The sequence below is a fragment of the Sorex fumeus genome, unplaced genomic scaffold (genome assembly GCF_029834395.1).
Source record: "Sorex fumeus unplaced genomic scaffold, SorFum_2.1 ptg000033l, whole genome shotgun sequence".
Classification (NCBI taxonomy): domain Eukaryota; kingdom Metazoa; phylum Chordata; class Mammalia; order Eulipotyphla; family Soricidae; genus Sorex; species Sorex fumeus.
Window position 1 is genome coordinate 21,791,910 of NW_026606090.1, and position 21,025 is coordinate 21,812,934.

Consider the following 21,025-nt stretch of genomic DNA (forward strand, 5'->3'; position numbering starts at 1 on the left):
GAACTCGGTCTCGCACCTACCGCCCCTCGGACCGGGACTCCCGGAGCTCGGACACTGCCCGGCGCCGGCAGGAGGCTGGCCGGGGCGTGGCTGGCGCCTGCAGGTGGCAAGGCGGGGCGTGGCGACCGGGGGCGTGGCCGGTGCCGGGAGAGGCGTGGCGTGGCGACCGGGGGCGTGGCTGGCGCAGGTGCCGGGAGAGGCGGGGCATGGTGGCCGGGGGCGTGGCCGTAGCCGGGGGAGGCGGGACCTGGCGCCCGGGGGCGTGGCCGTAGCCGGGGGAGGCGGGACCTGGCGCCCGGGGGCGTGGCCGTAGCCGGGAGAGGCGGGGCGTGGCCAGCGCCGGCAGGTGGCGGGGCGGGGCGAGGCGGGCGGGACGGGGCCGGCGCCCGCAGGTGGCGGGGCGGGGGCGAGGCTTCGGGGGCGTGGCCGGCGCCGGGGAGGCGTGGCCGGCCGGGGGCGTGGCCGGAAGCCTTAAGGCGGCCGGGGAGGCGCGGTGGCCGCAGAGGCCGCGGCCCGGGGCTCTGGTCTCCTCCAGCCGGGAGCGGAGCGCGGCGCGCGAGCCCACCATGTCCCTGGCGGCGGCGGCGGCGGCGCGGGGCCCGGGGGCCGTGTGGTCCCCGACCCACGTCCAGGTGACGGTGCTGCAGGCGCGGGGCCTGCGGGCCAAGGGGCCGGGGGGCACGAGCGACGCGTACGCGGTGATCCAGGTGGGCAAGGAGAAGTACGCCACGTCGGTGTCCGAGCGCAGCCTGGGCGCGCCCGTGTGGCGCGAGGAGGCCACCTTCGAGCTGCCGCCGCTGCTGTCCGACGGGGCCGCCGCCACCCTGCAGCTCACCGTGCTGCACCGCGCGCTGCTCGGCCTCGACAAGTTCCTGGGCCGCGCCGAGGTGGACCTGCGGGAGCTGCACCGCGCCCAGGGCCGCAGGAGGACGCAGTGAGTGGCCCGGGCCGAGGGCGCGTGGTCTGCGGAGTGGCCTCCCCCACCTCCCCCCGCGAGGGCCTGAGCCCGAGGGCTCTTAGGAAACGTGCTCTGGCCGAGCAGGACCTGGCGGGGTGCAGGCGCGGCACTGGGGGTGGACCCCGGCCAGAGGCGCGGCCCCCGGACCGAGCGAGCGAGCGAGCCGGGTGCGCGGTGCGTGGTAGGTGGCCGCCGCGGGAATGCAGACTCGCAGCCACCCACGCGGGTGGGGACGAGGACGCGCCCCTCCCCCCTCCCCAAAGAAGGCCGGGACAGTTTGGTCCTAGCTCTCAGACTGAAGAAGTATTAGCCCTCTCTCCCCGGCGGCGCCCCGGGTCACTCAGGATGCCCCTGCCTGGCCGCAGCCCCCCTCTGTCCAGGGCCGAGCCCCTCTGCGCGGTGGGCATCGTTTCCCTCTAGTCGAGGCCCCCGCTCCGGATGGGCAAGGCCACTCAGTCCCAGGGCACCTTCTTTCAAATGCTGGGGAACCTGAGTCGATCCAGGTCTCTGCAAAGCGCTGTCGGCTGCTGGCTCTCTTGAACAGGTGTTTGGAGTGGAAAGTTTGTAAACACGAACTGACTCTACGGAAGGCCAGTTTCATCCCTTTGCTCAGTTGATGCCCTTGCTGGACCTTATGTCAAAACCTGGTGTTCCCAGCCACCTTCTACAGTTTGCGAAGCACACTTAGTAGTCACCTTGTGTGGCCTGCATGTTAACAGCGTTTTAACCTGCTTCTTGGGAAGCCAGCCCAAGGTGAATAGGCATTTCCGAACACAAATCAGACAAATGAAAATAGAGTGGTTGGCCTGAGCGTGGGTGGAGGGGCTTCTGGCATCAGCTTTACAAGCCATGAGGTGATCGGTGTCCTTGCTACGGAGGGGCTGACGCCAGGCTGGCTTTTCATGTGACTAAATGTCTTTTGGGACTAGAGTTGGCTGCTTTTCCAGCTTCAGATGGCAGTCCCATCTGAGGAAGTGTGGTTGCTAACTTCTGCCACCAATTTTGTTTTGTTTTGGGGCCTCAGCCGGCAGTACTCAGGGGTTACACTGTCAGGACTCACTCCTGAAGGTGCTCGGGGGACCATTTTGCTGTACTCTCTCTCTCCACCACCACCCTCGCCCACCCCATCAGTTTCCTATGTAAACTTTTGATTCCCTTGAGTGATGGCAGCTCCGTGCCAGAAATGGGGATTCCAGATTCCTGGGGCTGGTGCCCACTTGGGTTGTGACTCATTGTTGGACTCGAGGCTGCCGGTCTCTTAGCACCCAGGTCCCCCTCTTTGTAGATGGAGCTTGTTGCCAGACTTAATTGATGTTTGTAGAATGTTTCTGGGTTCCGGGATTGATAGAACCTGAGTGTAGACTCGGAAGGTTCTGTTAAGCTTGGGGAGGAAAGAAAACCTCGTTGACCTCCCCTTGCCAGGGAGAGTTCAGTCTCTGCTGCTTCGTGCCTGTTTGTTCTCCAGTGACATCCTAAACCTCGATCTGGATGGCTGCTCCTGCCTCTGGTTGTCTAAGCTGATTAACCACTACGCTTTGTCATGTTTCAGCTCAAGACTGCTTACTTGATGGTTTCTTTTCTTTCTTAATAACTGGAAAGGAAAGCTGCTTCACGTCTCTGAGGGGGTAGGTGAAATTGCGAGTTTTCTGTGTATCACTTCTTGGGACTTTCCAAGGTGCTGGAGGGGCCCAGTTAACTTAAACCTGTTGAAAGCCCTGACACATCACTTGGGTGTTCATGACAGCTAAGACTTGGGGAATGAGGTCTTGAGAGGCGGAAGTTGAGTAGAAAGGAACTGGCTGGGCTAGGAAAGTCACTTGAACTAGTTATGAATGGTTTGACTCTCAGAAGCGAAGCAAAAAACGCTCGAATCTTGGTCTGCAGGGGTGTGTGTGTGTGTGCATGTGTGTGAGAGCTTCCAGCAGAGTCCTTGCGTTTGTCAGGAGTCCAGAAATTGAGACTCAGTGTTAGGAGCTAGCTCTGCTAGTGTTTCCATGTGTTCCTTCGATAAGCCCGTATCATATTTGGAGTCAAGATAATTTGCTGTTTATAATGGCTCAGGTTTTGTACACCCGGCGTTATTCTGTGCAACCACCCACATCAGACACGCTGAGATCAAGATAGGGTCCATTTAATAGGGAAGAAAGCTGTGGTTAAGAAGGGCTGGAGGGATAGGTAGTGGGAAGGGATAGATAGTGCCTTGCACACCACTAATTCCCCACATCCCATGTGGTCCCCAAGTGCCACCCAGAGTGATTCCTGGGTGCAGAGTGCAGATACTCTTGGCTGTCACTAGGTGTGGCCCAGAAAGAAATGGAAATGAACTGAGTTTGCACTTTTACTTCTCTGGTAAAGACCTGATGCCTACTTTGGTAGACATTTTGTAATCAGATAAGTCTATTTTGTAATCAGATAAGTCTCAAAGTTTTATAAAATGGACATGGGGGGGGCTGGAGCGATAGCACAGCAAAGTAAGGCGTTTGCCTTGCACGCAGCCAACATGGCCGACACAGGTTCGATTCCCAGCATCCCATATGGTCCCCCGAGCACCGCCAGGAGCAATTCCTGAGTGCATGCGCCAGGAGTAACCCCTGAGCATCGCCGGGTGTGACCCAAAAAGAAAAAATATAAATAAATAAAATGGACATGGGCAGAATTAGGTGACCAACATATTGGCTTCTCTTCATAGCTCTCTAGTTGTATATGAAGCTTGGGACCCTAGATTAATTTTTTAAAAAAACCTTAAAAAAATATGGATAGTGGAGCTGGAAAGGTAAGTAGTGTGGGTAAAGCACTTGCCTTGTATGCTGCTGCCCCGGATTCGGACCCTAGCACCACACACAGCCCCCCCAAGCACTGCCAGCTGTGATTATTGAGTGCAGAGCCAGGAGGAAACCAAGCACAGAGGGTGTGGCCCAAAGTTTAAAATTCTATATAGAAGAGCAAAATTGGGAAATAGTATCAGGGCCGATAAAATAAATAGTTGGGCTGGTGAGCCTGGAAGGCCAGTGTATAATTAAATATTATGAAACAGTAATGTAGCGAGGAAGAGAGTGAGTGGTGGAAGTAATTTTCTTATCTCTCTTGAAGATTCGAGAAGAAATTTAGTTGCAACTGAAAGGACTTAAATAACAGTGAAGGTTGGGGTTTTGAAGATCTGTGTTATTTAGGAAATTCAGTTTATCAGAAAGGACAAAGGGCTAGATAGTTGTTCTGGGACAGCTGGTCGCAGAGAATGACTTGGGTGAACTCAGATATCAACAATGAAAGAAACTAGAAAAAGTTTGTGTTTTAGGTTTTTGACGGTGTTTAGATTTTGGGGTGAGAGCTTGGGAAGGGTGGGGTCCGAATGCTGTGCAGCCATTTTCCCCTCCCACCTACGGACAGTCCCCTCCTGCCCTGGTGCGGAACTTGATAACTGAGGACCAGGGCGCAGACCCGCTGACCTGCTGAGAGCACCAGGAGAGGACTGAGAAGCCGCACGTCACTGCTGGGTGACATGAGAGATGTTCCCTTGGGCTTTCTCATGCTTTGATTATGTGTTCAAATGTATGGCATTCATTTAGCCTGGGGAGAAGTCTTAGCAATTTATTACATTTCTCATCTTTCAAATTCAGCCATGCTTTTAGTAACATTCCCCCCCCCCCAGCCCCCCACGGTGTGCCAGGCACTGGGTATACAGTCAGTATAAACAGCTGTGACCAAAACAGCCCTGGGACCTGCTTTCAGGAAACTAGGAGTCCTGTGGGACAGAGACTTTAAACAAATGAACGCATAAATAAATAAGCAGGGATTGTGAGGAGAACTGTGGCCCAGAGCTGGGGCTCAGCCTGAGGAGAGGAGGCACTGCATGTGATCAGTGGCCTGACCTCTCTGAGGCAGGACTTGAAGATTAAAAGGGAATTTTTTTTTTTTTTGAGAGGAGGAGCACACAGTGCAAAGGCCCTGAGGCAGGGAATCTGGAGAGATTGTGTGATTAAGTCTCACCTGGAAAGTAGGGCTTTATTGAGGAGCAGGGGAAGCTGTTGCTGAGGGGAAAAAGCAGAGGGCTGGTGTGGTCTAGTTTGTCAAAAGTCGCAGTGGCCAGGGCTGGAGAGCTAGTATGGCAGGTGCTGGCCTTGTGCACGGCTAGCCCCGGGTTCAGCCCTGGGTGCTGCCTATAGTCCTCTGAGCTCACTCCAGGAGTGCTCCCTAAGCACAGAGCCAGAAGCCCTGAGCACACTCGGTGTGATCCCCAAACACACAGGTCACTCGCTGTTGGTGGAGGCTGAATTGAAGCAGGCTTAGCCTAAAATCAGAAAACGCAAAGTTGAGGGCTTGAGGGGTAGTGCAGTGGGCACAGCGCTTGCCTGGAATGTGGCCGACCTGGATACAATCCCCGGCACCCCGTATCATCCCCTGAACTGTGCCAGGAGTGATCTCCGAGCACAGAGCCAGGAGTCAGCCCTGAGCACCGCCAGGTGTGGCCCCCAAACAGAAACCTGGTGTTGCTCAACCAGGGCTTAGTCCAGGCTCAGTGCTCAGGGAGCATTCCTGGCCGGCTTGGGGGAACTGAGGCCTGCGGGGATCAGACTCAGTTCAGCCCCGTGCAAGACAAGTGCCAGCCTGCTGTCCTATCACCCCAGCCCCAGAAATTAAGAAGAATCATAAGAAAAAAGAAAGTAGAAAGCATTAGCACCAGTGTAGACCAGTGTTTCCTGGCCTTCCCCCAGGCCGCTGGGGTGTCACCTCCCTTGGGGTGACCTCACCTTGACCGGCTGCCGAGGGAGGGACACTGGTGAGTAGTCCTCTGCTGGGGCCGTCGAAACAGGGTGTGTGCGAGTGTGCGTCCCAGCCTGCAGTTCTCACACAGCCGGGTCTCTGTTTCATAAGAGCGCGAGCTGACGCCGGCCCTGACACACCTGAGGGAGGGCCTGGCTCCAAGGAATGCAGGACCAGGAGAAGGAAAACACACATGACTGGAGGAGAACAGGAGCCCAGGAACATGCAGTGCACTCGGGGAGGCAAGTCACACAACCCTTAAATGCCTTTCACGTTAGGGAAGGTAAGTGTGGGGAGGAGCGTTGCGCTGACCCACTTAGCTCAGCCTTCCTCTGAATCACAGAGCCATAAGAGGGAGCTTTCAGTAGTATCCTGTCATTTTGATTGTCATTGTTCATGGAAGGAAAAAAAAGTCACATTGGGCTGGTTAGATGGCACAGAGGGTAGGGAGCTTGCTTTGCACACTGTGGGCCTGGGCTGGATCCCCAGAACCCCAAATGTTCCCCTAAGCACCACCAAGAGTGATCTCTGAGCACTACCCCAAAAAGCAACAAAATCTCTTTATTATATTAAGCGCAAAACAAAAATGTCTCCATGCTCGCTGGCAACCCTCCTCCTGATTAACTGTGATCTTCGATAGCGATGGAAATGTTAGAGTTGTCTCGTTGCGAAGACTGTGCTCACCCTTTCAGAGCGACTGCTGGAGGCTTAGCCCTGGAAGGGCTGAGAAGGCCTGGTCCCTGTGGAGGCAGTGAGAGGTCATCTGGGGTCTTATCTTCATGCAGGCTCTGCTGCCGACCTGAGAACCTCAGGGCCTTTGAATTCCTACAGAGTCAACCCCAGAGCCTTGGATTGACCTTCGAAGAACGTCAAGCTCTGCTGTCGTGGGGAAAAGCTGACCAGTGGGTTCTGTTTCCCACTAGGTATTCTGAGTTAGACCTCAGACCAAGCCTGCCTTTAGCTTGCTTTTCTTTTTATTTTTTTTCTTTTTTTTTTTAAAAATGTATTTTTTAATTAAAGAACTGTGATTTACAAAGTTATTAATAGTTGAGTCTTAGGTCTATGATTTTCCCTTGAGGAGGTGCTTCCTGGGTTCTGAGAGCCCATGCCGAGGCCCAGGAGGGGGCACGATTCCTGTGGGCCTTAGGTGGGCCGAGAGCCTCTTCAGCCTACCCTGAACCCTGGGAATTAAGCAGCAGAGACGTGGGAAGGACGAGGTTGAGCTCGAAGCCCAGATTTGCTCAACTTCCCAGTGGAGCTGGGCTCTGGCTGCCTGATCTGCGCTCTCTGGACAGCCAAGAACCAGGTTACCCTCTGTGTCTAATGAGGCCTTTGGCAGGACAGCCCTGTTAAGCCACTAACGAGATGAGAAATTCCTCTCCTGCAGGGAGAAGTCTGGAGGTAATCTGCCAGGGAGAACCAAGGGCTGCCGTCTCCAGGGCCCCCGAGGGACACACTGAGGAATGCGCCTGTGGAGAGAAAAAGGCAGTAGTAATTAAGAGCCTTTTCCAGAAGGCTGGCCTCTGAATGGAGGAGAGGGAAGGCGTTTATTAGAACTCCCAGGGAAAGATTCCTCGAGGTGTGGCCGCTGCACACTTCACTCTATTCCAGAGGCTCCAGCTAAGCCCGGCAGAACAATGGAGACTCCAGCGAGCTGGGCCTGCAGAGGCCTCCTGTGGCCACTGCAGAATGGCTGGCCTGTGTGAGGGGCCGCATGGGAGAACCTTCCAGCACCTTTCCTGGGAGGGCCTCCTCTCCACCTGCCAGTCACCGGAATGGGGCTCGCCACTTGCATTAACCGTCGGTTGTGATGAAAATCGAGTTTGAAAATGCTTGGGGTGGGAGGGGCTGTGTCTTCCCCCCTCCATCAATGGGTTTAAATTGGGGGGCGTGCAGGGTGGAAGTTGTACCACACCCAGTGGAGCTCAAGGTCTGCCCAGCTCCTGCTCCCAGCTCAGTGCTCAAGGAATACTCGGGGAGGGGGTGAGAGGTGACTGCAGTGCTGGGACCAAACCTTGGCCTCCTGCATTCAACCCAGTGAGCAGCCTCTCAGCAGAGAGAGAGAGAGAGAGAGAGAGAGAGAGTGTGTGTGTGTATGTGTGTGTGTGTGTGTGTGTGTGTGAGAGAGAGAGAGAGATTACAAGAGAAGTCAGAAATTCTGCTTCCTTGCCTGAAGAAACAGGTGTGTGTGTGTGTGTGTGTGTGTGTGTGTGATTACAAGAGAAGTCAGAGAAATTCTGCTTTCTTGCCTGAAGAAAGAGGTGTGTGTGTGTGTGTGTGTGCATGTGTGTGTGTGTGTGTGTGTGCATGTGTGTGTGTGTGTGTGTGTGAAAGATTACAAGAGAAGTCAGAGAAATTCTTTCTTGCCTGAAGAAAGAGGTGTGTGTGTGCGTGTGTGTCTGTGAGATTACAAGAGAAGTCAGAAATTCTGCTTCCTTGGCTGGAGAAAGAGAGGGGTGTGTGTGTGTGTGTGTGTGTGTGTGTGTGTGTGTGAGATTACAAGAGAAGTCAGAGAAATTCTGCTTTCTTGCCTGAAGAAAGAGGTGTGTGTGTGTGTGTGTGTGCATGTGTGTGTGTGTGTGTGTGTGAAAGATTACAAGAGAAGTCAGAGAAATTCTTTCTTGCCTGAAGAAAGAGGTGTGTGTGTGCGTGTGTGTCTGTGAGATTACAAGAGAAGTCAGAAATTCTGCTTCCTTGGCTGGAGAAAGAGAGGGGTGTGTGTGTGTGTGTGTGTGTGTGTGTGTGTCTGTGAGATTACAAGAGAAGTCAGAAATTCTGCTTCCTTGGCTGGAGAAAGAGGGGTGTGTGTGTGTGTGTGTGTGTGTGTGTGTGAGATTACAAAAGAAGTCAGAGAAATTCTGCTTTCTTGCCTGAAGAAAGAGGTGTGTGTGTGTGTGTGTGTGCATGTGTGTGTGCGTGTGTGTGTGAAAGATTACAAGAGAAGTCAGAGAAATTCTTTCTTGCCTGAAGAAAGAGGTGTGTGTGTGCGTGTGTGTCTGTGAGATTACAAGAGAAGTCAGAAATTCTGCTTCCTTGGCTGGAGAAAGAGGTATGTGTGTGTGTGTGTGTGTGTGTGTGTGTGTGTGTGTGTGTGTGTGTATGTGTGATTACAAGAGAAGTCAGAGAAATTCTGCTTCCTTGCCTGAAGAAACAGGTGTGTGCGTGTGTGTGTGTGTGTGTGTCCGTCCGTCCGTCCGTCCCATCCCCCCACCCCAGAGAGCACCGGATGCTCTTTGTTGCTGGCTGTGTAGAAGTTTGGGGGGTTTTTTGTCCGGGCTGGTTTCTTCATCTCTCCTCAAAGCCCTTTTTTGTTCAGGCCCCTGGTTCTGTGGCTCTGTTCTTCCTAGAACTAGGAGAGCAGGCCGGTGGCATTCACACTGGGCAGGAAGTAAGGCACCCCAGCCGATGTGAGAACATTAACCTCTGTGGCTTTTTGAGATATGATCAAGTCAAAAGAAGAAACAAGTAGGTGATTGCAGGAGTGGTAGCCTTACCCATTTCAAAATGCGTTTTTCTAAGTCACAGAATCCTAACATACTGGATGGAGGTGGTAGTTTCCTTTAGGATTGCTTTCAGCTGAGAGCATGTCTTTTTTTCTTTTTCTTTCCTTTTTATTGAGTCACCGTGAGATACACAGTTACAAAGCTGTTCAGCTCAGATTTCAGTCCTACACTGTTCAACACCTGTCCCTCCACCAGCGTACATTTCCCACCTCCTATGTCCCCAGTTTCCCACCCCTGGCCTCCGTAGCAAGCACTTTTCTTCTCTCTGTCTCTCTCTGTCTCTGTCTCTGTCTCTGTCTCTCTCCCCCCGCCCCTTTTTGGATGTTACGGTTTTCAGTACAGATACTGAGAGGTTATCATGTTTGTTCTCTATCCCAACTGCCTTCTCCCCCACCACCTACCTACGGCAGGCTTCCAGCCATGGACCAATCCTCCCGGCCCGTGTTTCTATGGTCCTTGGGTATCAGCTTCCTACTATGTTGGGTTTTTAATGCCCCACAAGTGAGTGTGATCATTCTATGTCTGTCCCTCTCCTCTGACTCATTTCCTCAACATGAGACCCTCCAGGTCCATCCATTTATAAGCAAATTTCATGACTTCATTTTTCCTAACAGCTGCATAGTATTCCTTTGTATAGACGTGCCATAGTTTCTTTATCCATGTCTCTGTTCTCGGGTACTGAGGTTGTTTCCAGATTCTGGCTATGGTGAAAAGTGTTGCAACGAACATAGAAGTGCAGATGGTGTTTCTGCTGTGTCTTTTTGGGCCCCCACGGTATATTCCCAGAAGTGGTATTGCTGAGTCATACAGGAGCTCAATTTCCAGTTTTTTGTTTTTTTTTTTTTTTGAGGAATGCCCATATTGTTTTCTAAAACGGCTGGACCAGTCGGCATTCCCACCAATAATGGAGAGTCACTTTCTCCCCACATCCACGCCAGCACTGGTTGTTCTTGTTCTTTTGGACGTGTGCCAGTCTCTGTGGTGTGAGATGATATCTCATTGTTTTGATCTGCATCTCCCTGATGACTAGTGATGTAGAGCATTTTTCACGTGCCTTTTGGCCATTATAATTTCTTTTTTTTTTTCAAGGAAGTTTCTGTTCATTTCTTCTCCCCATTCTTGGGTGGGGTTGTAAAGCCCTTTTCTTGTAAAGCCCTGCCAGGAGAGCGCACGTCTTGACCCTTACACAGCCCTCAGTGACGACACCCCAGCCTAACTCTGACGCGCAGCCGGGCCGTCGCCCTTTCCCTCCTTCATGGGAGCCCTGGAGTTCCATCGGAGGGTCAAGTCTCTCAACAAGTTACCAAAACAGATACATGCTGTAATCATTTAAGGATTATTTAAGAAAATTCTCCCCTTGTCGTCTGCTTTGGGGTCGTAGCCAGTGGTGCTGTGATCCGATCACTCCCTGCAGCTCTCAGGGATGTCTGGCTCGGGCCAGGCGGGACTCGCAGAGAGTACGCACAGCCCTTGCTGTTTCTCTGGCTCCTTCCAGGGTACTGCTCATGTTGGTGATTGTTTAAATACAAACTAATTTTGTACTGAAGGGTTTTTTCCTGTTTTTATTGTTTTGTTTTAGGGCCACACCCAGCGGTGCTCAGGGCTTACTCCTGGCTCTGTGCTCAGGGATCATTCCTGGCGGCTTGGGGGACCACGTGGGGTGCCAGGATTGAACCCCGGTCGACCACGCACCCTGTGAACACTTACTTGCTGTGTTATCGCTCAACCCCTGGAGTTAGGACTTTTAGTTCACTTCAAGTGCAAGTCTCTTTTACTTGTATTTGATGTGTGATTCTGTTTTGTTTGAGGATTTTCTTGGGCCACCTCTGGCAGTGCTCAGGAGTCAGTCCTGGCAATACTTGGATGTGATGCCAGGGATTCAGCTACCGTCAGCTGTGTGCTGGGTGAGCGCACTTTTATCCAGACTCACTCCGTCCGGCCTCTTGATGGAGTGAGTCTGGATAACTTAGGGTATAGCTCATTCAAATATTGGTAGCGTCAATTCTCTCTCTCTCCTTCCCTCCCTCCCCCATCTCTCCTTCTCCCTCTCTCTCTCTCTCTCTCTCTCTCTCTCTCTCTCTCTCTCTGGCCCTTACCCAGCAGTGCTCAGTGCTGGGAGTTCACTCGTGGCAGGGCTCAGGAGACCGTGCATTGGTAAGGATCGAACCAAGGCCTCCTGCGTGCAGAACATACCCCAGCCCATTGAGCTATCTCTGCAGCCCTTAAATTCCTTCTCAAAAGCCTTCTGAGTGATGGGCGAACTGGAATACACATATCTCAAAGAGTATTAAAGTGACAGGTATGGAGACAGTGGGGCAGCAGTGTGTAGTGCCCCACAGATGGAATGGCATGGTTACTCTGTCACCACCAAGCACAGTTCCATCTAACACTGACCGCGAGCTTATTAACCGCAGTTCCTGCTCCAAACACGGCCCCAAGCACCACCCTCTGCGGTCTCTCTAATATCTTCCTAAGATAGTGCTCCTAACCAACGTCAAGGCAGCCGGGACCAACACTTAATTGTTAAAATGTTCAAGAGATCAGGAAAACGCAGGAAAGATAAGAGTTGGGTCAGCACAGTGATTTTACTTCTTTTTTTTTTTTTGGCTGGAGCAATTGCACAGTGGTAGGGCGTTTGCCTTGTGCGAGGCTGGCCTGACCAAGGCGGGTTCGATTCCTCCACCTCTCTCGGAGAGCCCGGCAAGCTAGCAAGAGTACCTCGCCCACACGGCAAAGCCTGGCAAGCTCCCTGTGGCAGCATATCCAATATGCAAAACACAGCAACAACAAGTCTCACAATGGAGATGTTACTGGGCCCGCTGAAGCAAATCCATGAACAATGGGAAGACAGTTCTATAGTGCTACAGTGCTTTTTTTGGCCACACCCAGTGATGCTGAGGGTGGTGCTGTAGGCTCTGCACTCAGGGATCGCGCCTGGTGATGCTTGGGGGACCATCTGATCGGTCACATGCAAGGCAAGGCAAGCGTGTATAGTACCTGTTGTACTATCTCTTTGGCCTCTGATTTTTTTTTTTTTAACATTTTCTGTAACCTACTGTATTTCGTTTCTGAGAGAATGTCTGTCGAGAAGTGCTACAGAAAGCACCCATAGCATTTTCGGCCTATTTTTTTTTTTGGGGGGGGTCCCTTTATTGTGCTGTTGCCTCAGTTTGAAACTTAGTTTTGTGGCTGAGGGTAAGCCTGCTGGTGCTGCTGTCTTATGGACACGAGTCAGAAGGAAAAACAGACCCGAACCCTGAACAAGCCTTCTGCCGCCCTCCTGATTTCTCAGGGCTCCTTCCGGGAGTTGAGAGTGGGCAGAGGGGCAGTCCACCTGGCCAGGCAAGCTTGGCTAATTGGCCGTTCTGATTTCAGAGTTAGGTAACGATGACCCGCTCTCTTGGTCAATAACAAAACTTGTTGAACTGCTTCGCTTCTGTACGGGACAACCCACAGTTGTTTCCTCGGTTGTAAACATTTCTGGCCTGGTTTGCTGGGCACTGCTTCTGGTCCAATCAGAGAAACACCTGACAGTTCACATCTCAGAACCCTTTCCGATGTTCTCAACAGGCACTCCCCCCCCTCACCCCAACACACACAGAGTTGTGGAAGACATTCATTAATCACTGAGTTACTTTCTTACGATTCTTTCTTCTAAGGAGGATAAACTCGCAAGCATGCATAGACGCACGCACACACACACACACACACACACACACACACACACACACGACGTGGAGGCCTGGCACGTCCTTCCTGCTTCTTTCCTCCCCAGAGTCCCTGATCCCCTGTGTCATGGTGCTTGGTGACTATGGAGGTGACTCATGCTATAAGTCTTGGTTGAGATTTTGCCAGTGAAGGGACGTAGGCAGCCTGTGACCGACACCTGAGTCCCAGCTCGATCTGTGACAGGGATCCCTTGAAGGGAGCACACTGAAGTGATCAGGTAGCACTTGGAGTCGGAAACCCTCCTGGCCTCCCCGTTCTTGGGACCAATACGAGCCCGTGACACTCACTCATTTGCCCTATCTGTAAGTGGATTGTTGCTCATCGCCTCCTGGGGTTTAAATGAGCAGAAAACCTTGTTTGTGTGCAAGCATCCTTATCCATGATGACATTGTAAACTCTAGTAGGAGTTTCTTTTCGCATTGACTTATTTTCACTTGCTTCAAAGTTAGAAAGAAAAGGCACTTGTCCCTGTGTCACAGACACTGGCAACGTTTGTGGAGAATGCTCTGTGTGTGTGTGTGTGTGTGTGTGTGTGTGTGTGTGTGTCCCCCTCCCTGCCTCCCCCACCCAAGGGGAAGCTTCTCTCTGCGTCTCCAGTGTCTGGCACATAAAAGCCTGACGTGTCAGCCCAGCTTTGAAGCCGCTGTTTTCCTGTGCGTGTCTGCCCTCTGGAATGTTGAAGGGAAAACCTCCTTGCCCCTGTGACTTCGTAAAGGTTATTGTTCAGGCATGCGGGCGAGCCTTCTGCAAGTGGGCTTGGAATGCCGCTGGGAGGAATGTCCTCTGAGGGGGTCACTCAAGTTCCGGGCAGGAGCCGCCCTGGCCCTGCCACATTCCACTGATGGGTTCCTGTGATCAGCTCGTATTTAAGAAATGGTCGTTCTGAGCTGACTGGTCTTGGAGGCTGGGCGTGCAGAGAAAGCCACGGAGTTTGGGGCATTGGGGGCCGGCCCAGCAGAGCCCAGCCTGCCTGTGTTCCACCGCCTCATCTGCCTCCTTTTCTTGGCCTTTCCTTGTTGCTCTTAATAACACTGTTGTTGTTGTTTGTTGTGGGGCTCAGGGCTCGCTCTGGGCTGTGCTCGGACATTCACTCCTGCCCAGGGTCCACGGCTGGACCGACCTGCTGAACTATAGCTTCTCAGCCCTGAAATATAAGACATTTGTGGAGGTGCTAAAGACAAATCACTATTTTTTTTTTATATTTTCATCTGCTTTTGACAAAAAAAAAAAAAACCCACACCAAACAAATCCCATCACTCCTCTAAAATAAACAACTCTTTGCCCTTGTCATAGGGAAGCTTGCTATTGTTTTGGTTTTGGCTTGGGGCTGGGGGCTGGGGGGCTTCCTCCTGGCTCTGCACTCAGGATAGCTCCCGGCAGGCTCCAGGGACCATAGAGGGTGCTGGGGATCAAACCCAGGTCAGTTGCGGGCAAGGAAAATGCCCTCCCCACTGTCCTATCGCTCTATCCCTATAATTAGTTTCTTGCAGAGAGATTTTATTTTATTTTGGGGGACAGCTTGTAAGATTTTCTTCCCCCCCACCCCCCCAAGAATACAGGCTTTATCGAAAAATAAACTTGCTCCCTTGGGATTATGGCTTTCTTTCTGTACTCTGCCCTTTGAACTAGGAAAACCCAGCCCTCCTTCTGAGATAATTGGAGCTCTGGTATTGCCACACGCCCACGCTGCCGGTGCACGCTGTGTGGCCGCTGGGACTTCATTAATCACGAGCTTCTTCCGGGAGGGGCCGGGGCAAAGGAACTGGAGAGCAAATGGACAGAAGGAACATTTGAAAAATGGAATCGAAGCTTAAATATCAAGGCCCACAAATGTGTTCGTTCCCCTTTGGTTTTTTTTTTTTTAATGGTTTATTTTTTGCTTGTTTCTGGGTCATACCCGGCGATGCTCAGGGCTTACACTGGCTCTGCCCATAAGGGGTCACTCCTAGTAGAGTTCAGGGAACGGATGTGGTGTTGGGGGATTTGGCCTGGCTTGATCCCAGTAGGGGCGAGGCTAGTGCCCTCCCTGCCTTACTGTCTCTCTGGCCCTCTTTGGCGTTTTTAGTGTTAGCAGGTGTGAAGTACAAATGAATTCCGAGTTGAGTCACTCCTTCAAGCGCAGAGCACGGTTATTTGTATTTGATGGGTGAGTTTGGTTTATGAGGATATTTGGGGGGGCTACTACACCTGGCAGTGCTCAGGAATCATTCTCATGGATGCTGGCGGGGGCACGCTGTGCGTGTGTGATGCCAGGGATTAAACTAGGATCAGGGCTGGAGTGCTAGTACAGCAGTAAGTACCTTGTAAGCAGGTTTGATCCCTGGCATCCCACACAATTCCCTGAGCACCGCCAGGACTAATTCCTGAGTGCAGAGCCAGGAGTAACCCCTGAGCATCACCAGGTAGAAAGAAAGAAAGAAAGAAAGGAAGGAAGGAAGGAAGGAAGGAAGGAAGGAAGGAAGGAAGGAAGGAAGGAAGGAAGACAAATAAATAAACTGGGGTCAGGCAGCTGCCTTGTTCTTTTCCAGTCTCTGAAGCCCCCTGATGGGTGGGTTTGGATGTGGAGGAACACACAGCCAGTCCGCTGTTGGTAGTTTAGACTTTGGGGGGAAGGGAGAGGGGCCCACTTAGCCCCACTCAGTGCCAGGAATTTGCTCTTGGTGGTGCTGGGTGTGTGTGTGGGGGGGGGGGGGCAGGGAGCAGCCGCACAGAAGCCGGGCTTGAACTTGAATGCAAATCATGTGCCCGGCCCATTAAATTAATGATTTGGTTTCATGGGAAGGGATTTGCAAGATACGGAACCCGGTGGATCGCTGAAGAAGCCTGCCTATGAGGCTTTCAGACGAGATGCAGGAGGTCTCGGAAGAAGACAAAGCAGATGCTTTTCTTTTTCTTTCGGGATTTTGGGGTCAGACTCTGTGTTCTCGGGACTCTCTCTCAGCAGTGTTCTGGGGAGACCTTAGGGTCAGGGATGAAACTGGGGTTGGCTGTGTGCAAGGCAGGCACCCTCGCTCCTGTACTGTCTCAGGCCCCAAACAGAGGAAGCATTACAATTTTGAAAGGAAAGTGAGCTTGCTTCTTTTTTTCCCCTCCGGTGTTTTCACCAGGCACTGTGGCTGCGGTACCTACCGCTGGCATAATGCTCTCGGTCCCCACCCCCCGCCTTCCCTCTGCTCTGTCCAATACCCCTTGCTTTGTCCATCTTTACACTTTATGATAAACGTTGTATCGTAGAGTGACCATTCCTTCCCTCCTTTCCAGCTTTAGTAAACCCAGTGGAGTGTTTTTTGGCTATTGCTTTGTTTTTTTTCATGGCTGAGCATTTTTGCCTGATACTTAGCTGCCCGTGATCCTGTCAGTTTTTGCCTCCTGGGTTCCAGGGTATTTGGCTTCAGAAAATAGGGGCAGGATCAGTCAGTGAAAGGTCTGTCACAGCTCCTGGTAGTTTCCAAAGCAGGTCGAGGCCCTCAGGGTGGCCTGCAGCTTCTTCAAATGAAAGCCAGTGCTTACCTGGCTCGAAGCTAACCCAGGTTCGACCCTCGGCATCCCATGTGGCTCCCCTTGAGCCCCACCAGGAGTGATCCCTGAGCTCTGAGCCAGGGGTCAGCCTTTAAGCATCACTGGATACAGCCCAAGACATCAACAACAACAACAACAAAAAAACCCTGACTTTGGATCCTTTTGGAAAGTGAGACGTGGCCTCAGACTCTGCTGAGAGGGGCTGTGAAGGTGGGTGCTGGCCCACAGCCCGCAGAGGCGAACAAAAGGGCTGCGTGCGGAGGGGGGAGGGGCGTCTCCCCTGGGTGGGAGGCCCCGGGCCTGCCCCTTCCTCCTTTCGGGTGCTTACAGTCGGTATTTACAGAGGCAAACAGCCTTCATCACCAAGGCTGCCATTTAGCACATGACTCTTGGGAGAGGAAAACGATACAAATAATCCTCTTGGTGGCTGGGTGCCAAGTAGCTAAACCCAGGGCTGGTCCTGGAACCTGTATTGGGAGGGTGCCGGACTGGCAGGGATCCATCCCTTCCACTGAGAGTCGAAACTTGAACAATCACAAAAAAGCTCTCTGTGTTTGACACTCAACTAAGAGTAACTCTGTGTGTTATGGTGCCTCAATTTATTTTTTTTTTAAAAATGTCACTGTCACTGTCCTCCCGTTATTCATCGATTTACTCAAGTGGGCCCAGTAACGTCTCCATTGTGACACTTGTTACTGTGTTTGGCATATCGAATATGTAAAAAAAAAGAAAAAGATTTCTCTAGGGGCCAGAGCACTTGCTTGGCATGCAGGATGCCAGGTGCTAGCCCAGGCTCTGCTCGGGCCTTCGAGCACCGGCTGGGAGCAAAGCCTGAGCACCAAGCTGGGAGTTTCCCCCAAGTACCACTGGGTATGGCCCTGAAATACAAAACAAGGAGGGAGATTTCTCCCGACAGCTGTAGGTTTTGCTTACTGGACTCGCAGCCTCTTCCTTCCTCACCGTGCCACAGAGGCCGACGGCGAAAGGTCAGTTTGGAGCCAGAGCTTGGAGGATTCTTGGTGTCGGAGAAGGAATCGGAGCTCTGTGGGAAGGCAGGGCTGAGCAGGATCCTGGTGTGTCTCGGACATCCCAGCCGTGGGCGTGGCCCAGCGTGTGGGCTTCACTTTCTTATGTGTGATTGGATGTCAGGTGTGTGTCCTGAGGTCCTTACGGGACTTTCTGCACCGGGTCGTGCTGTGAGTGGGTAGCCCAGGCTCGCAAAGGTGCTCCGTGTGCTGTCCATGCTGGCTTTCTGCGCCCCTCTGCCTCTTTTCTTACGGTGCTTGAGGGACTAAGCCCTTGGGGCTGAGGGGGGCGGGGCCGGGGGCAGCGGCAGGCAGGGTCCATGATCTGAGCTGGAGAGACTGAAGGGGAGAGGAAATGCTGCTCATTTGGGCAGAACCGTTATTTCCTTAAAGCCACGCTCCCCCACCCCCGCCCCCAACTCAAATAGGTGCCGGAATTGAACCCACAAGTGTGCATTGAGCCGGTGCATCGGCGAGGGCTGTCGGGGCACTGTCTCTGGAGCTGTTTGCCCCGACACGGTCAGGATGTGGTCAGTTCATGTCTTGCTGCTCAGCAGATGGTGACGGCCGAGAGCAGCTTCCCTCTCCTGAAGTTTGTCTTCCAGTGGGTTGGACTGGCAGGGTACCGTCCGATTTCTTTTGAAGTCCTTTGCAAATGGTGAAATGCATGAGTACTGGGGCCGGAGAGATGGTGCCGCAGGTAGGGCACTTGCATGCAGTTGGCCCAAGTGTGATCCCGGCCTCCCACGTGTTCTCAGGCACCGCCAGAAGTGATTCTTGAGCAAGAGCCAGGAGTAACCCCTGAGCACTGTGGGTTGTGCCCCCTTCCCGCCCACCCAACAAACGAACAAACAAACTTGAGTCCTTTTCCTAATTTTCAGACAAGGGAAGAACAATGCCTCTTATCAGTTGGACAGTTTTCCAAAAACGTGACTATAAAATATTCATATCAGAATTTGCCAGTTTTTTGAGTAGGTGCTCCAAGCAGTTTTCAGGAGGTCACCGCCGTTCTCAGCCAGCATGGGTCATCTGTTCAGTGAGGATGTGATGCTTGCTGCTCGGGGGGCTAACGGTCGAGAGGGTGGGTGGTGGCAGGAATCTCCTCTGTTTTGGGTGCATGCTGGGTATGCGTCTTAGCTGCTGTTCTGTCTCCCAGCCCCAGAGTTGACCATTTCTGGGCGACTACCTAAATCCTCAGTGCTGTGCCTCTATTCCTCTGTCCCACCTCCAGAATGTTCTTGCTTTAGCGACCCCCGTCACTCCCCTGTCAGTCTGATATCTGTGTGAATTTGACTTCTCCAGCCAGCCACCTCAGAAAGTGAACTCCTGCTTATCACGTGGGCTGGGAAACGGCTCAGGACTGGAGTGCACGCTCTGCAGGCTGGGCCCCTGGGTTCCCAGCATTGCACGGTCCCCTGAGCACAGCTGCAGGGGGCCTGTGACACCCGCCTGCAGCGGCCCCTGGGGCAGCCCAGAGTGTCCTCAGCATCGACTGTTAGTGACCGGCATAGTTTGCTCTTCCTTTTTTATTTTTTTCTTTTTGTGTCAGACCCGGCAATGCACAGGGGTTACTCCTGGCTCGTGCACTAAGGAATTACTCCTGGCAGTGCTCGGGGGACCATATGGGATGCTGGGAATCGAACCTGGGTCCACCACGTGCAAGGCAAATGCAAGGCAAATGCAAGGCAAATGCAAGGCAAATGCCCTACCCGCTGTGCTATCGCTCCAGCCCCCATAGTTTACTCTTAAAGAGCAAAGATATGCACATGTGGCCTGGTTAAGGCACTTGCCTGGGCCATGACCAGCCCGTATTTTGATCCCTGGCATCCCATCTGGTCCCCCAGCACCTCCAGGAGTGATCCCGGAGCACAGAGCCAGGGTAATCCCCAGCACTGCCAAACCGAACCATTCTCCCCCCAAACTGGATATACACACATCTGTATATGTATTTTTGTAATGTATTTTTTCACTCCAACTCATGCTTTTCATTACTCTCTGGCATGAATGATTCTGCAGATGCTTGATTTTTACCTAAGATGTACAGGTAAATATCCTCCTGCCTTCTTAGCTATTCATTTTTTGGAAACAGCTCTGTATTAAATCAAGATTTTGTGGGATTGCACTGTAGGGGCCCAGTCAGATCTGATTCTATAATACGGAATCTTTTTATATGATCTGATCATGCCTAGTGAGTGTCTTTCCCCAAATATAACTGTCAGTTTGGCCATCAGCCCCCAGCCCCGGCCTTCCCCGAAGAAGAGAGCATAAGAATGCCTGTAGGGCTTGTTTTTTTAATTTTTTTTCCATTCGGCTGTACCCAGGGCTTACTCCTGGCTCTGTGCTCAGGGATCATTATTCCTGGTGAAGCTCGAGGAACCATATGGGGTGCTGAGGATCGAACCCCGATTGGCTGTGTGTAAGGCAAGCGCCCTACCTGCTGTGCTCACTCCAGCCCCTGAGCCCTCTTAATAGGGGCTGCAGAAACTGTGTGGACTTTTCATTTCAAAGGTGACCTCTTGGCTTTTCTGCTTGTAGGTGGTTTCCCTTGAAATCCAAGCCTGGAAAGAAGGAAAAAGACCGCGGTGAGATCGAGGTTGACGTCCAGTTCATGAGAAACAACATGACCGCCAGCATGTTCGACCTCTCCATGAAGGACAAGTCTCGGAACCCGTTTGGGAAGCTGAAGGACAAGATCAAGGGAAAGAGCAAGGACAGCGCATCAGACACGTCATCGGCCATCGTGCCCGGCTCCCTGGCCTCGGGAGACAGTGACGACGAGTCGTCTCTGAAAGACAAGAAGAAGAAATCCAAGATAAAGACCCTGTTCTCCAAGTCTGCTTTGCAGAAAACGCCACTTTCCCAGTCCATGTCTGTCCTGCCGACGTCCAAGTCAGACCGAGTGCTGCTCCGTCCTGGGGACTTCCAGTCCCGGTGGGGGGATGAGGAGGAGGAGGACAATGAGGACCAGCCCTCGACTGCTTCTGACGGTGAGTCTCCTCCTCCTCCGCCTCCTCCTCCGCCGCCTCCTCCTCCTCGTCCTCTTCCTCCTCCACCTCCTCCTCCTCTCTCCTCTCTCCTCCTCCTCCTCTTCCTCTTCCTCCTCCTCCTCCCCCCTTTTCCCTCCTCCCTCCTCCCTCCTTCTCCTTTTCTCCCCTCCTCCCTCTTTCCTTCCTCCTCCTCCTCTCTCCTCCCTCCTCCTCTTCCCTCCTCCTCCTCCCTCATGCCTCCTCCCTCCTCCCTCCTCTTCCTCCTCCTCCTCCTCCTTCTCCTCCTGCCTCATCCCTCCTCCTCCTCCCTCCTGCCTCCTCTCTCCTCCTCCTTCTCCTTCTCCTCCTCCTCCTTCTTCCTCCTCCTCCTCCCTCCTGCCTCCTCCCTCCTCCTTCCTCCCTCCTCTTTCTCCTTCTCCTCCTCCCTCCTCCTCTCTCCTCCTCCCTCCTCCTCCTCCTCCCTCCTCCTTCTTTCCTTCCTCCTCCTCCTCCTCTCTCCTCCCTCCTCCTCCTCTTTCTTCCCTCCTCCTCCTCGCTGAATCA

General features: G+C 52.9%; 1 protein-coding gene across 1 annotated transcript in view; it reads left to right on the forward strand.

Annotated features, from left to right (window-relative positions):
* Positions 1-496: 496 nt before the first annotated feature.
* The window catches only part of RAB11FIP1 (RAB11 family interacting protein 1), a 35,091-nt gene continuing 14,562 nt past the window's right edge, over positions 497-21,025 (forward strand). Inside the window, exons 1-2 of the mRNA XM_056116943.1 lie at positions 497-934; positions 20,031-20,482. Coding sequence (XP_055972918.1) covers positions 567-934; positions 20,031-20,482 — 820 coding nt within the window. The 5' untranslated portion in view covers positions 497-566. The remainder of the gene's footprint in view (positions 935-20,030; positions 20,483-21,025) is intronic.